The following is a 16,235-nucleotide window of genomic DNA, read 5'->3' on the forward strand; positions in this document are numbered from 1 at the left end:
ACTCTCTCTCTCTCTCTCTCTGTCTCTCTGTCTCGCTCGCTCGCATTCATAACCTCACAGGACATACTGCACTTCCAGAATCTTGGGTCCTGTTTAGTAGGGAAAAAGATTTGAAACTGAGTGAAACGCATATGAACTTGCCCAGTAGAAAATTCTCATTTAGTTGTCTGTTTCAAAATGCTTTGCCGTGCTGTGTCCTCCTGAACATGACCCTGGCTCTTTTCAGTGGCCGCATACGGTACGAACCGAACTCGACTAAGGGTGCTTTAATGTGCTCTATTTGTATGAATGTGTTACCCTGTGCTCAGGGAGGCCTGCTGAAATCCCATGGCTGACTGTGTGCATGTCCTCAGGAGCAATATGAGCTGTACTGTGAGATGGGCTCCACCTTCCAGCTGTGTAAAATCTGTGCGGAGAACGACAAGGACGTGAAGATCGAGCCCTGCGGTCACCTCATGTGTACCTCCTGTCTCACCGCCTGGCAGGTACTGTACCCCTAGTCTCTTTCACACTTGCTGGGTTGGGTGGATCAGTGGGCGGAAGTGTGTGTGGGTGCATGCATGTGCGTCCTCCATATCGACATGAATTTCCCTAATCCCTCTCTCTCTCCCTCTCTCTCTTCTTTTCTTCTCCTTCAGGAGTCGGAGGGTCAGGGCTGCCCGTTCTGCCGCTGTGAGATCAAGGGCACGGAGCCCATCGTGGTTGACCCCTTTGACCCCAAGGACCCCATAGGCGGCTCCTGTAGGGGCCTGTTCGGGGCAGAGGGCGCCCCCTCGCCCAGCTACGATGATGACGACGACGACCGGCTGGACGACCCCCACCTCATGATGAGCAAGCTGGCCTGTTCCAAGGTGAGCGCGGTCTAGCTGGGGCCTAAAGCTGATTATGGAGCCCTCTTCTCTATAGCTCCCGGGTGAAGTTTTCTCTGGGTGACAGGTCTAGGATCAGCTTCCCCCCCCCAATCTTAATACATTACTCTTCCTCTATCCCTGGGCCACGTTCAGCAAGGCGCAACACTGTGGAACGTTCAGATAGAAACGTATTATTTGTGACTGAATTTTTCCTCTGTTTGCCTACTGAATTTTGGCACATAGCCTACTGTAATCCTTGTGGACTATAGTTGAGCACCCCTGCTGTGAACTGAACTGTTCTGAGGAACTCTCTCCCTCTCTCTGTCTCGCACCTTCAGAGTGTAAGATCGCATCGCTTTCATCTTTGACTTCTAAGGTCAGGGGTAGCTTTGCTTCTTCCAGGTATTTGATGTGGAGGGCCCCTTTCTTTTTCTCCTCTTGTGAGCCGGCATCTCTCGGCTGTCTGTCTGTAACACGTCAGAACTCAGCCAGTGGAGTAAGCTTGAATAGACGACTACTTTGAGAGTGAGACTACACACACAGCTTTGACGTGATGGGGGAAAGTTTTTTTCCCCCTGGTTTTGAAGAGTAAGTGCAGTGAAAAGTATCCAGAACTCTCTTCCTGAGCTGTGGGGTGGGGATGTTGGTGCGTTTCAGGTGGAGCGTCCCCCCTCGCCCATGTCCCTGGCGCCCCAGTCCTCCCTGCCCCCCGTGCCCCCCCGCCTTGACCTCCTGCAGCACCGACCACCTAACCCCCCAGGAGCATCCAGCCCAGGGGCCACATCCAAGGCAAGCTCTCTGCTCATCAAACAGCAATAGACAAATGGGAATGTCACAAGTTGAAATGTGTGAGAGAGGGGCCTATTTAGCCACTGTTGGAGGACAGTGGAGGTTGACTAGAAATAAAAAATAATAATAATTCAACCAAAAACCTCAAACAACTTTCTTTAAAAAACCAAAGGCTTGACAGCTGTTAATTAATGTGCTTCCGCAATAATTTGCTGTTAATTAATGTGCTTCCGTAATAAGTTGACAAATACTCCTGTGAAGTAGGCTACTTCCTCCTTTGAAAACAGATTCAATTGATTGTCCTCGTGGTCTGTAATTGTGCTCTCCTTTCCCGTAGGCGTCCTCCCACCACAAGGACAAGCCTCTCCCCCTGCCCCCAGCCCTGAGGGACCTGCCACCCCCTCCTCCCCCAGACAGACCTCTCTCTGCCGGGCCTGACGGGTGGCTCGGCAGACGGCCCCTACCCTGCACCCCCCTGGGGGAGCCCAAGCTGCCCCCGGCCCCGCCCAACCGCAACCTGGCCGACTGGAACCCCAGGCCAGTTCCCAAGGCCCCCGGACAGCCACCCAGTGTGGGAGACACACGGGGGGTCCGGGAGCTCTCCAATAGACACTCGCTCCCCCTGGCCCTACCCTCAGTGCTAGACGGATGCACCGACGGACAGAGGAACAACAGCTCGCTCAGTCTGGACCATCAGCTGGAGAAGGGAGCCCAGGTCTAATACGATCTTCTGTTAGAGCCGTCGGTTAAATGTGGTTTCACAGACATGGATTTAACCTATACCAAGACGGTGTACAATTTGTATGGGGATCGCAAATTGGTATTTACAGAAATACGACTTTAGCTGTGTGTGACTGTGTGTCTTGTCGGTCTTCTCTTGTTCCTCCCCAGAGTTTTGGAGGCACGGCGTCTGGCAGTCAGGCGTATGACAACCCCAAAGTGAAGCCTTCAGTCTCGGCAAATGCCATCTATGCTCTGTCAACAAGGTACCGTAAAGTGCACACACTCCTCTCCCTGCTGTGTGAATGTGTTGTATGATGTACAGTGGGGAGAACAAGTATTTGATACGCTGCTGATTTTGCAGGTTTTCCTAGTTACAAAGCATGTAGAGGTCTAACTTTTATCATAGGTACACTTCAACTGTGAGAGACGGAATCTAAAACGAAAATCACATTTGTATGATTTTTACATCAGAAAAATATAACTTAATATTTGGTACAGAAACCTTTGTTTGCAATTACAGAGATCATACGTTTCCTGAGGTTCTTGACCAGGTTTGCACACACTGCAGCTCCTTAGTTGCCCCGGCTGTGTGTTTCGGGTCGTTGTCATGCTGGAAGACCCAGCCACGACCCATCTTCAATGCTCTTACTGAGGGAAGGAGGTTGTTGGCCAAGATCTCGCGATACATGGCCCCATCCATCCTCCCCTCAATACGGTGCAGTCGTCCTGTCCAATTTGCAGAAAAGCATCCCCAAAGAATGATGTTTCCACCTCTATGCTTCACGGTTGGGATGGTGTTCTTGGGGTTGTACTCATCCCTCTTCTTCCACCAAACACAGCTAGTGGAGTTTAGACCAAAAAGCTCTATTTTTGTCTCATCAGACCACATGACCTTCTCCCATTCCTCCTCTGGATCATCCAGATGGTCATTGGCAAACTTCAGACGGGCCTGGACATGCGCTGGCTTGAGCAGGGGGACATTGCGTGCGCTGCAGGATTTTAATCCATGACGGCGTAGTGTGTTACTAATGGTTTTCTTTGAGACTGTGGTCCCAGCTCTCTTCAGGTCATTGACCAGGTCCTGCCGTGTAGTTCTGGGCTGATCCCTCACCTTCCTCATGATCATTGATGCCCCACGAGGTGAGATCTTGCATGGAGCCCCAGACCGAGGGTGATTGACCGTCATCTTGAACTTCTTCCATTTTCTAATAATTGCGCCAACAGTTGTTGCCTTCTCACCAAGCTGCTTGCCTATTGTCCTGTAGCTCATCCCAGCCTTGTGCAGGTCTTCAATTTGATCCCTGATGTCCTTACACAGCTCTCTGTTCTTGGCCATTGTGGAGAAGTTGGAGTCTGTTTGATTGAGTGTGTGGACAGGTGTCTTTTATACAGGTAACGAGTTCAAACAGGTGCAGTTAATACAGGTAATGAGTGGAGAACAGGAGGGCTTCTTAAAGAAAAACTAACAGGTCTGTGAGAGCTGGAATTCTTACTGGTTGGTAGGTGATCAAATAATTATGTCATGCAAATGAATTACTTAAAAATCATACAATGTGATTTTCTGGATTTTTGTTTTAGATTCCGTCTCTCACAGTTGAAGTGTACCTATGATAAATAATTACACACCTCTACATGCTTTGTAAGTAGGAAAACCTGCAAAATCGGCAGTGTATCAAATACTTGTTCTCCCCACTGTATAGGGCCAGGAGTTTTTCCTGACCAAGTGACCCATGAAAAACTCTGTCCTAGGTGTATAGCTCAGAACCCCGAGTTTTCCCTGATCAGGTCCCACAATCTCCTGGCCCTGGTTATATGAAGTGTCCCCCTCTCTCTTCCTGCGTTGTCAGACCCCACCCAGGTCTGAAGCCAGTGGCTGGGGAGGAGGCCTACGAGAGTGACGAGGAGTCCGACTACATGATCCCCACCTCTCGGCCCGTCCTGGTCCCCATGGCAGAGACCCCAGTCCCCAAACCCCCCCAGCCTACCTCTCTCAACTCATGGTAAGCACCCTCTGCTATAAGTCAGCATATCCTCTCATTGAAAAACACTTCACTGTAAGTTTGTTGATAATGTTGATGATATTGTAGGGGGTACTGTGTACATCTTCTGTTATGTGTTTTCTTATTCTGACATTTGATTTGCACGTCAATAGTAAAAACACAAGTTTAAAAGAATAAATAATAATAATTACTGGCCATATGATGTCGTGTCCTATTAGTTTTCCTCCCCTTCCTGTGTTTGGTAGGCCCATGCTGAATGACCTGGATGAAGGACCTCAAATGTATGAAGCCATGTATAACGTCCAGGTCCAGGCTCACCTGGCCAGAGACTCGGGTACTGCCCTACCGCAACACTGTCTGCGTGCCAAATGGCACCATTTTCACTACGTAGTTCACTATTGATCAGTACTTTATGGCCACTCTCTGTTCGAAACCCCATCTACTTCTGCTTATTATAAACACACATGCAGTATACCCCATCTTTACCTAGTTCAGCACTCCAGCTCTATTCTCATTTTAGCCCACTGATCTATCCCACTGTATTCTATTCTTTCCCACTGTATTCTATTCTATCCCACTGTATTCTATTCTTTCCCACTGTATTCTATTCTATCCCACTGTATTCTATTCTATCCCACTGTATTCTATTCTATCCCCGCTGTGTTCTATTCTATCCCCGCTGTATTCTATTCTATCATGCTGTATTCTATTCTATCATGCTGTATTCTATTCTATCCCCGCTGTATTCTATTCTATCCCCGCTGTATTCTATTCTATCCCCACTGTATTCTATTCTATCCCCACTGTATTCTATTCTATCCCCACTGTATTCTATTCTATCCCCGCTGTATTCTATTCTATCCCCGCTGTATTCTATTCTATCCCCGCTGTATTCTATTCTATCCCCGCTGTATTCTATTCTATCCCCACTGTATTCTATTCTATCCCCACTGTATTCTATTCTATCCCACTGTATTCTATTCAAAGAGATTCAAATGCCATTGTTTCATTTCACCCTTCTGACCCCACTGTGAATCTCTCCGTTCCTCAGATTACTCTGAGCTGCCCCCCTTGGCCAGTACCAATTGTCCCATCTGGGAGATCCCTTGCCCGGTGCGGGAGCCCCCTGAGGAGGTAGAGGAGGAAAACGGCTACGACATCCCCAAACCAGCGTTGCCCATGGCCCCGGCCCGGCGCACCCTGTCCGAGCTGGGGGCCACTTCCAGCGCCGCCTTCAACCGTCTCTCCATGGACAGCGAGCCCGGAGCATCCGCCTGTAAGCGTTCGCTTCAGAGCCACCTGTTTCAGACCCCTATAGTTAATTTGTAGGGCGGGGAGTTTTTTCCTGATCTGACCAGGGAACACTGGGCACTAGGTAGTTTGTTTGATAGAGACCATGTACGACAAAACGGTGCACCAGATTTGAGTTAAATAAATAGCTAATTCTGTTACTAGAGCCCAGAGTTTTTCCAGACCAGTCGTGTTGAGGAGAAACTCCTGGCCCTATGTGTCTCGAACGGTTACATAACCCTGTTTATTTAACAAGGTTTTCTCTAGTGTTGTATTCCTATATTTATACATATTATCTCAGAGCACCCTTATGGCGTCTTCAAGGCTTCCGATTGCGAATCGAGATTTGGGCAGGAGTACAGGATTGTGAATATGGATGCTGCTTGTCGTTCTGTGGTTTGTGATGTGAATGCTGTTCTATTCTCCTCCCTGTCCTTCTAGCCTTCTCAGATTCCAGCGACGCCCCAGAGCGGCCGCCCAAGCCCCTCCCCCGCCGCATCAACTTTGAGCACCGGCCCATACCTCCTGGATTAGGCGGTGGTGGTGGTGGTGGTGGTGGAGGAGGAGGGGGAGGAGGAGGTGGAGGAGTAGCCAACCCCCAGATCACCAGTGAGATCGAGCATCTCATGAGGCAAGGCTACACCTACCAGGACATCCAGAAAGCCCTGATGATTGCACAGAACAATATGGAGATGGCCAAGAATATCCTGCGCGAGTTTGTCTCCATTCCCTCCACGGCTCACATTCTTACATAGTACCTCCTCTGCTCCAGCCCTGCCCAGCTCAGCCCAAAGTCCATTGCCTGCAGTACTAGCGCTTCAGTGCTAACTGGAGCCCCTGCAGTCTCCTGTCCGGCGCCCTCTCAAAACTAGCTCATTCCGAGCCCTGCGCTTCACGCGCCTTTTCAAGAGTGACCGGACGCCTTTTGTAATGTGCTGCAGGGCCACTCTCCAGACCCCATGGGGTGAAGTGATGATGATGATGATGGCTCATCGCACAACCGACGCTTCGGCGGTCGTTTTCACGTCCTCTCGAAGCCTCTACCGAAATGTAATCGACCCCCAAAAAAAAAAAAACACGTATGTGTGTTTATCTAAGAATTTAATATATAACTAAATATATATTAAATGTGTGTAATGTATACATATATATTTCCAATGAGTTCCGCTTCGAAGGTCTGTTTTATTTCACGTCGATCATGTTTAAGGATAGATTGCAGAGGATAAAGATGGTGGTTCTTTGGGAGAGAGCACCCTTCTGTCGTCCCCAGCCCTCACTTTGAAGAGAGCGGCGGTCTTCGTTTAGCATTCAGAAGCAGGCGTTTCCTAGACTCACAGCAGAACATTTGGCAACATGTCAAATATGGCCTTTATTAATGCTTCGGTACTTCTTTGGGGCGAAAAGAATGTGTGTGTGGTTTGCCTCAAAGTAGCATGATGTGTGTGTGTGTGTGTGTGTGTGTGTGTGTGTGTGTGTGTGTGTGTGTGTGTGTGTGTGTGTGTCGGGCCAATGACTTAGCTAGTAGGGTTGGGACGTGATGGCTGACCTAACTCACTGGTTGACCATTTGACTTAAAACCCCGGTGAAAAGCGAAGCTGTGTTTGACTGTGTTGTTGTCTATGTGCATCATTTTCTACGGTGGGTAGCATTGTTTCCTACATCGAACCACCCCTGATCATCTCGTCCAGTGATTCCGATGCCCAGACTGGGAAGCCTGTGTTTTTTTGTTTTTTCAGTAAGACTGTTTTTAGAGGCAAGTCCTGGATCTGCTGTCAGAGCCAATCAATCGAAGCCACCTAGGAGGTCCCGGTTGGCCCATGTCCCAACCCCTCTTCTGTGCAAAATGAATGTGGAATTAATATATTGCTCAGACGTTTTCATTCTTCTTCCTCCTCAAATGTAGTGCCCTCAAGCAAGAGTCTGAATGGGAGAGGCAAAGTGTACGGAAATGTAATGGTGAGAGAAAAAGGATTGATGGATTCTAATAAAGAGGCCCAGTACCGGGTCAAGATTCTATGATACATTGACATCAGCTTAGACATGAGGAGAGCTTCGTCTGCGATGTGCACCGAAGCTGTTCAGCGTTGTGAGAAAAATGTGTCATCGATTACTTTAATAATATATTATTATTATGATCATTGTTGTTATTATTAATTCAGAAGTGCTTTACTGCTGCTACTATTGTTAGTGCTATACAATTAAGCCTTAAATGTACATTTTGTGAATATTGTTTAACCGCTCTTTTTTTTTTTAAAGTGACAGTATCTCATATTGTATTCTTTATTTGGTGATGTAACACACTTGAACATGCAAGCAGCTTGGGGCTGTGCAATTCAAGCCGACTTCAATTGTTTTCCCATTTTTAGGAAAGTGTTGGCCTTTAGAGGAATTATGATGACATCGTAAATGGCACTGTCCCCGCAGATTGACCTAAATGGTAGCATCAGCAAAACAAACAATGTGATAGATGAAGACTAACAGTGTCGGAACTCGTTCAGAAATCTGTATTGTAGATGCCTCCACTTTTAATCTAGATTATAATTGTGTGAGCTTTGTCATTTAAGGATTTGACTTAATTGCACAGCTGCAACTAAGCCCAGTAGCTTAGTGAACAAGAGCATCTTGAGACGCACACCCAAAACATTGATGAGTTGCAGCCCCCCAAAAAAAAAGAAAATGGCAGGAGGGGGGGGTTCACATTCTATATGACTCTTATTTCTAAAGCGAGTAAGCCTTTCTTTTTCCTATAGAGGTATTACAACCAGTGTTTGGGTCAACGCAACAGCCGTGTTTGTGGACCAGTTGGGAGTGTGGGAATTTTTCTCTGGTTTCCCCAAATTTGTTAAAACACTCCCCTGTTGAAGGAGGACTAACACATCTTTCCTCTGTAACTGGGGTTGAAATGTTACTGAAACCTTCCCAGAATTCCCAGGTTTCCCAGAAATCCCAGTTGGAGGATAAGATAGCCTCCCTGCTCATTACCTCCTGATTCCAGGGGAAAATGTTGCAATCCTAATCTGTTACTCAGAAATACCGTTTTGTACCCTAACCAGACAAGAGACTTCACATGGACTGTTCAGACTCGTCTTGACTCTCTAATGAGTTGGCAACAAATTGTAAAACTAACCAATGCACTCATTGAATTACAGCAGGTGCACCTCGTTCCTGTCTGTCTACGTGGTAGGTCTTCGTTCACTTTTGAGTTTTGCTGTGTTTTCAGATTCAGTAGGGCCTTCGGAGTTTGAACGCCATCCACAAACCTCTATTTTTAGGGAGCCCATACCGATGAATATCCACACGTATTGAATTTACGAAAGTAGCCTATTACTAAATTGTCATTAAAACTTGCATATCATTTTGTGCTGACTTCTATTACATTGTTGGTTCAAATGTATATATAAAAAAAAAAGAAATGGCACTGGCTCACATTCCTAGATGATTCTCTCCGGGACCGGTACTAATTGAGGTACGTTGGCCCCTAAAAGGTGGAGAAGCTCTGTTAATGGGATTGCCACCATGGGCTGTAGAATCATCGTATAGGCTAGCTTCTCAACTGTATCTCACGGTCTCCAGACTGGAAGGGGTTTGTGGCATCTTTTTTTTTTGTTTCTTTTTCTTAGTTCCTAGTTGCCTTGAGGGAAACGGTGAAGTCACTTTTGAATGCACCACCTTCAATAGGGATTGTCAGGTTTCAGAATGGAATCACGTATCCTTTAATCTTGATGACTGTACTGATTCTTGTCTATGTATGAACATGTATGTATGAACATGTATGTATGAACATGTATGAACATGTATGTATGAACATGTATGTATGTATGAACATGTATGTATGAACATGTATGTATGTATGTATGTATGTATGTATGAACATGTATGTATGTATGTATGAACATGTATGTATGTATGTATGTATGTATGTATGTATGTATGTATGTACATGACTTATTCCACATTTTGTTGTTACAGCCTGAATTCAAAATGGATTACATGTATTTCTTGTTCTCACCGATCTACACACAATACCCCATAATGGCAAAGTGAAAGTGCTTAAAAATGTTTTCAAATGTATTGAAAATGAAATGCAGAAATATCTCATTTACATAAGAAGTCACACCCCTGAGTCAATACATGTTAGAATCGCCTTTGGCAGTGATTACAGCTGTGAGTCTTTCTGGGGAAGTCTAAGAGCTTTGCATTCCTGGATTGTACAGTATTTGCACATTCTTTTTTTTTTTTTCGTTTTTATTCTTCAAGCTCTGTTAAATTGATCATTGCTAGACAACCATTTTCAAGTCTTGCCATATATTTTCATGCAGACGTAAGTTGAAACTGTAACTCAGCCACTTGGGAACATTCACTGTCATCTTGGTAAGCAACTCCAGGTGTAGATTTGGCCTTGTGTTTTAGGTTATTGTCCTGCTGAAAAGTGAATTAATCTCCTGGTGTCTGGCAGAAAGCAAACTAAACCAGGTTTTCCTCTAGGATTTTGCCTGTGCTTAGCTCCGTTATGTTAATTTTTTTATCCTGAAAACTCCCCAGTCCTTAACGATTACAAGCATACCCATAACATGATGCAGCCACCACTTAGCTTGAAAATATGGAGAATATTGTACTCAGTAATGTTGTACTGGATTTGCCCCAAATATAACACTTTGTTTTCAGGACAAAAAAATATATATATTTTTTGGTGGTTTTACTTTAGTGCCTTGTTGCAAACAGGAGGCATATTTTGGAATATTTTTATTCTGCACAGGCTTCCTTTTCACTCTGTCAATGAGTTAGTATTGTGGAGTAACTACAATGTTGTTGATCTATCCTCAGTTTCTCCTATCACAGCCATTATACTCTCAAACTGTTTTAAAGTCACCATTGGCCTCATGTTGAAATCACTGAGCGGGTTCCTTCCTCTCCGTCAACTGAGTTAGGAAGGACACCTGTATCTTTGTAATGACTGGGTGTATGGATACACCATCCAAAATGTAATTTATAACTTCATGCTCAAAGGGAAGTTCAATGTCAGCATTTATTTTTACCCATCTACCAATAGGTGCAATTATTTGCAAAGCATTGGAAAACTTTGGTCTTTGTGGTTGACTCTGTCTTTGAAATGCACTGCTCAACTTAGGGACCTTGCAGATAATTGTATGTCTGGGATACAGAGATGAGGTAGTCATTCAAAGATCATGTTAAACACTTATTGCACACAGAATGAGTCAATGCGATTTGTGACTTGTTAAGCACATTTTTTACTCCTTTTTGCCATAACAAAAGGGTCGAATACTTATTGACTCAAGACATTTCAGCTTTTCATTGTTTATGAATTTGTGAAAATGTAGAAATATTTTCCACTTTGACATTATGGGATATTGTGTGTGTAGGCCAGCGACAATCTACATTAACTTCAGGCTGTAACACAACAACAAAATGTGGATAAAGTCAAAGGGTGTGAACTTCCTGAAGGCACTCATAAGTGTGTATGGACTTTTTCTGCATACTATACCAATTTTTGCTACGATACTGTCACTTTAAAAATGAGGTGTATACTTACTGATTTAAAATAATGTGTGGAAATTGCTATGTTTTATTTTATTTAGCATTCCTGTATATGTCAGAATTCTATTTTGTATTCTTCCCCCAACGGTTTTTGTTTACTTTTGTGAATAATTCTGTGAGCAGTGCCATATGTTTAGAAGTGTCTGTAATGTCCTACTGATGACTAAGAATACGCGCTGTCCGACGAGAGAACATGGTTTCAACCCTTTGGTCTCGGTTAGTCCAGTGTTCTTCTTACAGTACCTACGTTCCCTCTCTGCCTATTGGATGGCGTCCCCACGTTACACACCAAACTCCTTTTCACAATTGGAATTGTTCCACTTTTTACCAGAAGAGGGCGCTGTCTGTCCACGTTGCCATGTTTCTCTTCAACAGTCAAGGCGTTTAACTTTTTGATGTTTTTTAATGCTCATATCACTTTGGAAGTATGCACAGTGCTGTACTGTTTATTAAATGAATAGTAAGACGTCTTGTCCCGGTGTCTGTTTAACGGTACTTATGCTTTGCTCAAGGACTGTGTTCAGCTCACTACTCTGAGCAAAATATTTTCTTCATCCATCTAGTTTTTAAAAACCCGTGTTTTATACATAACATGTTATTGGCTGCTGATTGTGCCCCAGGCTCGGGCTTTTGGAAGACACTTGTCCAATCGCAAATCAAGCCCTTGACCCTATGTGCCTTTTTTTAGAAGTAATGTGGTAATTGCTCCTGAGACCTCTGTAAGTGCATAGGGGCTATGGGTGGATTTGGGATTGGACAAGTGTCCGCCTCTCTCTCGCTGCCTTACTGCTTCAGTACCACCAGTACCGTCAGTACCACCATGTCCACTTTGGGTTAAAACATGTCTGTAAGTCGATGCATGTAGATGGTCCGATAACGGGGGCCTTGCAGGGTCCATTGTTCTTTGTTATGCATTTTCCATTATAAACGTATTTATTAATTTGATGCTTTGCTGCTCCTCCAAAAACTTCATAAAACCGTTTTCTGGAATTAGAAGCATCTTTCATGTCTTGAAAAATATATATTTACATTGCTATGCTGCATTTATTTTGTCCATAATCATGTATCCTGTTGATTTATTTCTGCTATTTATCCATTATCATAGACATCCATTAATTTGATGCAGTCCTGTCTTGTCACTTGAATCACAAAGAAAATAAAAAAAGAAAGCCCAACTAGGGTTATGTCCTGATTCTCCACCCTTCTCCCGAGTCCAGAAACATGCAGTCGTGGATTTAACAATGGTGGAAACTACCTCAAACGCTTACACTTAATGTATTTAAATCCATGATGGGTAGTGTGCACATGCACGCTTTTTGGGAGTAGGGTGGAGAATCGGAACCTTGGATTTTAGTTTCTACAGTGAACCTGCACTTGATTCAATGATCCACAATGGGGTGTGCTTGTCCTCCATTGCATCTCCCAGTGAGAAGTGGATGCTCTGCCAGTCCAACGTCCTGTCCAACTACAACGATCCTCCCTGCAGTGATCACTAGGGGACGATCGAGGTCTGACTTGCTTACTTGTCGTTTGTGCCTTTTATCTGAATCTCTTGGTAAGAATTGTTAGCCCCATTTTTAGTGTTCTTAAAAGGCTAAGATCCCTGTATGAACACAGACCCAGTACACCCAACTCCTGTTCCCCCCTCATCTTGGTATCAATTAAAAATGGGATAATTATCGGGGAAAAAAAATTGGGAAGCAACGTGGGAAACATGGGAGAGGACCAAAATACTGCCTCAGCGACTGTAGTACAGTCTACATTCCTGTCTTCACAAGCCAAACGCAGTGTTTATATTTGGAGTATATATATTATACAGTATTCTTTCTGTCAATGGATGACTAGGCCTGTCAAAGGAAACGGACCGTGGAAGGTCGTCAGGATGATGTACAATCTTTTCGGGCTTAAAGACACAAGTTTTTCATTGAACAAGTCATTTTTATTTGGCATTTACTTCATAAAAAATAAATTACAAACAAAAGGAATCCATTCACCTGCCCTGAAGTTAATCTGTCTTTGCAACTCATAGATATTACACACAAAAAAAAAACTTTTTTTTTTAAATAATCAAAATTATCACTGATAGTTCTTGTCCAAAATATTAACACAATCTTTAGGGGAGATACTGAAGGGTGTAAATAAAAAAGAACCAAACATACTTTTTACCTCAAACTATCAAAGATTGATGATTGTCTTACTTTTCTCCTGACTGGACCGTAACATATGATTGAGAGAACCATGAGTAAAAATAAATTAAACTGGTGGCCCTAATGATTGACGCAGGCTTACGTTTGGCACTCACTTAAGCATACCAGCTTTTAACCTGTGGTGTAATGAGAGGACATTCTGGGGTTTGTGTTTTAATATGGCCATGAGCGAGCTCTTCGGATCTTACTTTGTGATTAAGAAAGCTCAAACTAAGGAGTGTATTGTTATCAAGTCATTCTCTCCTGTAGAAATTGTGATAGAAATGAAGTTTTGCCATTTTGTTTGTAGAATGAAAACCACTAGGTATGTGTATATACATGTAAGCATAACATTTCCGAGGAGTTCTGTGTAAAACACTATCAGAGTTGAACATTTTAGTCCCTGTTCAGACGACTTTCATATAGGTTATGTTTGCCATAGGGGTGAGTAGAGTAAATTTGAATTGTTTTACTTTCAGCATCACGCCATCAAGGGAAATATAGTATTTTTTCTAACAAGGATATCTACATATGTCAGGGTGTTGTGTATCCCTGGAAAAAAATCCAAATTCATATAAATGTTAGTTTTGAAAGCAGCTTGTCCAATAAAAAGGGCTGTCTTGGCACAACTTACATACTTACTTTTCTTTACTGAATTAAATATGACCACTACGTTTTTATAAACCATATCTATCCTTATCCTGTTGTTACCTCATATCCCAGTGATAATGCCTTGCATTAGACCTGGGAAGAAAATGCTTCGCTTTGCTCAACTTGGCATTGCCTCAACTTACCCCATGGCCAACATTTTGACTTTATTAGCCCACACAGCTACAAGGAAGCACTTTCATGGTATGTTTAGGACCTCATATTGAAGCTTATAGAGACCCCAACCAATGTATAGAACAATCTTAAAATTGTATACTTTAGTTTAGATACAAGCATCACGAAACCTCAAACCTAAAATTCATTTGACTTGGTGAAAATCTGTTTTTTGGACCTAACTTGTTTACCACTTTTTCCATGTGGTTCCTTCCTTCAGACTTCATGAAATGATGACCTCTTGCTAAATATTTGGTCAAATTATTAATTTTGTGAATGGTTTCCAAGAAAGAAGGGTGGCTCAACTTACCCCTCTCCCCACATTAAAGAGCCATTTTATCTTCACTTTCATGAGAAACGAAGCTGACATTTCACTCGCAAACACTCCTTCACCCAACTTAAATCAGAGATTCACAGACAAAACATGACGACAAATCATAACAAACAAAACAAAATCAGTGCACTGGACAAATATTCACGAATAATGATAAAACAAGTGTGAAAGAAAGTCAGCTGTACTGCTCGCTGTGATTTTGTAGAATAAGAGGCTGAATGTATATAAGGCAGACAGAACTGGAAACATATCAGCGTGATTCTTAACTCTTATTTACAAGGAGTACAACAACTATGGAAGAAGGGAAAAAAAAGAGTACACGAACTATGGAAGAATGAAAAAGTAACCAATGACACTTCGGCTTCATCGGAGCTCTGCTATTGGCTATTGTAGTACAAAATAACCCAATCCGGAACTGATAGGAATGGGGACCCTTATCCATGCATATTTCACCACATATCCTTCTTCCCATGAAGAAATCACTGATTTGACCTGATTGGATAGGCCTTCACCTATCCAAGTCGTGTCAGCTCATTGATTACTCCAAATGAGGGAAAGAAGAAAGGATGCATTCCAACATATTCAAACAGGGCCCATCTCTCATAAGATAACAGACGATGAGACAAGGCTTTACATGCGCATTCACAAAGCCAAAAACAAAGGGAAAACACATCTAAGATTAGTTTCAGTGGTAAGTAAAAGCTACAACAACAACAACAAAAATACAAAGACTAAACTCAAACGGAATCATGACCCATACTAGAGTCCATTTTGAGAACAGCTCTAAAGGTTGGATGTTGGTTTACATGGGTAGATGAAGCAGGCTGTATACATGTAGACATGGTTGGTAAGACCGTCATTATGCACCCATGGTTTCAGTGTACAGACTTAGGAAGTGAATGCAGCCAATCACACGCAGAACAACAGCAGGTGGACCTCTAGAGTAAAGCTAGCTCTGGTCCAGGGCGTTAGTTCACGTTGCTCCACTATGCTGCAGAAGGAACGCGCACTAACGCCCTGGACCAGAGCTAGCGCGAAGCCTACACAGACGTCCCTCCATCAAAAAGCAACAAACCCAAAACAACTCCTAGCCATGTCTTTTTAAAAGGTTTGTCTCAGGTTATTTTAAATAAAGAAATTCATACAGAATATATTACACTTCATGAAAAAGCAGTTCCGGGCTGCTCTTCAGTGATTGATTGCCCGAGTTGGCATTTGGATTAAGGAAAATATATAACAAACAGTCCCTCTTATTTCATGCTCTAACTGGATTTTATGGGTGCAAAGAATAACCACATTCATTAAAATTGCTAGGCTGATCCCAGATATGTATGCGCTTAGGCCAGCATCTCTGTCATGTTCTTCGTTATGCATATGAAAAACAGGATAAAGTATGAAATAGCATGACTTGAGAGAACATAGCCACTTCCTTTGTTAGCCACTGCCATGCTAAAGAACTACGAATCTGGGATCAGGTTAGAGAACTGCAGCACATATCAGATGAGTTCTCCTGGAAGTTGTAGGCTACGAGGCATCAAAGGATCCATCCCACCCTGAGCGAGTGAACTGGCCTGGGAGCAGCTGCAGCAGTCGCCCCCTCACACACCTACGCTCACTTCTGCACGTACATATACTTATCACCCTTTACTCCAGAGGACAAACACAAACACACACACACACACAC

General features: G+C 43.6%; 2 protein-coding genes across 5 annotated transcripts in view; one reads left to right on the plus strand and one right to left on the minus strand.

The window, feature by feature from the left end:
• The window catches only part of LOC112244677 (Cbl proto-oncogene, E3 ubiquitin protein ligase), a 54,836-nt gene extending 45,741 nt beyond the window's left edge, over positions 1-9,095 (plus strand). Inside the window, exons 8-16 of the mRNA XM_024412405.2 lie at positions 354-485; positions 639-851; positions 1,509-1,640; positions 1,978-2,355; positions 2,532-2,626; positions 4,211-4,363; positions 4,609-4,697; positions 5,415-5,639; positions 6,095-9,095. Of these exons, the coding sequence (XP_024268173.1) occupies positions 354-485; positions 639-851; positions 1,509-1,640; positions 1,978-2,355; positions 2,532-2,626; positions 4,211-4,363; positions 4,609-4,697; positions 5,415-5,639; positions 6,095-6,408 (1,731 nt within the window). The 3' untranslated portion in view covers positions 6,409-9,095. The remainder of the gene's footprint in view (positions 1-353; positions 486-638; positions 852-1,508; positions 1,641-1,977; positions 2,356-2,531; positions 2,627-4,210; positions 4,364-4,608; positions 4,698-5,414; positions 5,640-6,094) is intronic.
• Positions 9,096-13,126: 4,031 nt separating this feature from the next.
• Positions 13,127-16,235, minus strand: part of LOC112244714 (cell surface glycoprotein MUC18) — a 44,759-nt gene continuing 41,650 nt past the window's right edge. For 3 of the 4 annotated variants that reach the window (XM_024412467.2, XM_024412469.2, XM_024412466.2), the window contains one exon: positions 13,127-16,193. In XM_024412467.2, coding sequence (XP_024268235.1) covers positions 16,164-16,193 — 30 coding nt within the window. In that variant the 3' untranslated portion in view covers positions 13,127-16,163. Of the gene's footprint in view, positions 16,199-16,235 lie in introns of all 4 variants that reach the window. The other variant, XM_024412468.2, reaches the window with a different exon arrangement.

Source organism: Oncorhynchus tshawytscha, linkage group LG13, assembly GCF_018296145.1.
Source record: "Oncorhynchus tshawytscha isolate Ot180627B linkage group LG13, Otsh_v2.0, whole genome shotgun sequence".
NCBI lineage: Eukaryota > Metazoa > Chordata > Actinopteri > Salmoniformes > Salmonidae > Oncorhynchus > Oncorhynchus tshawytscha.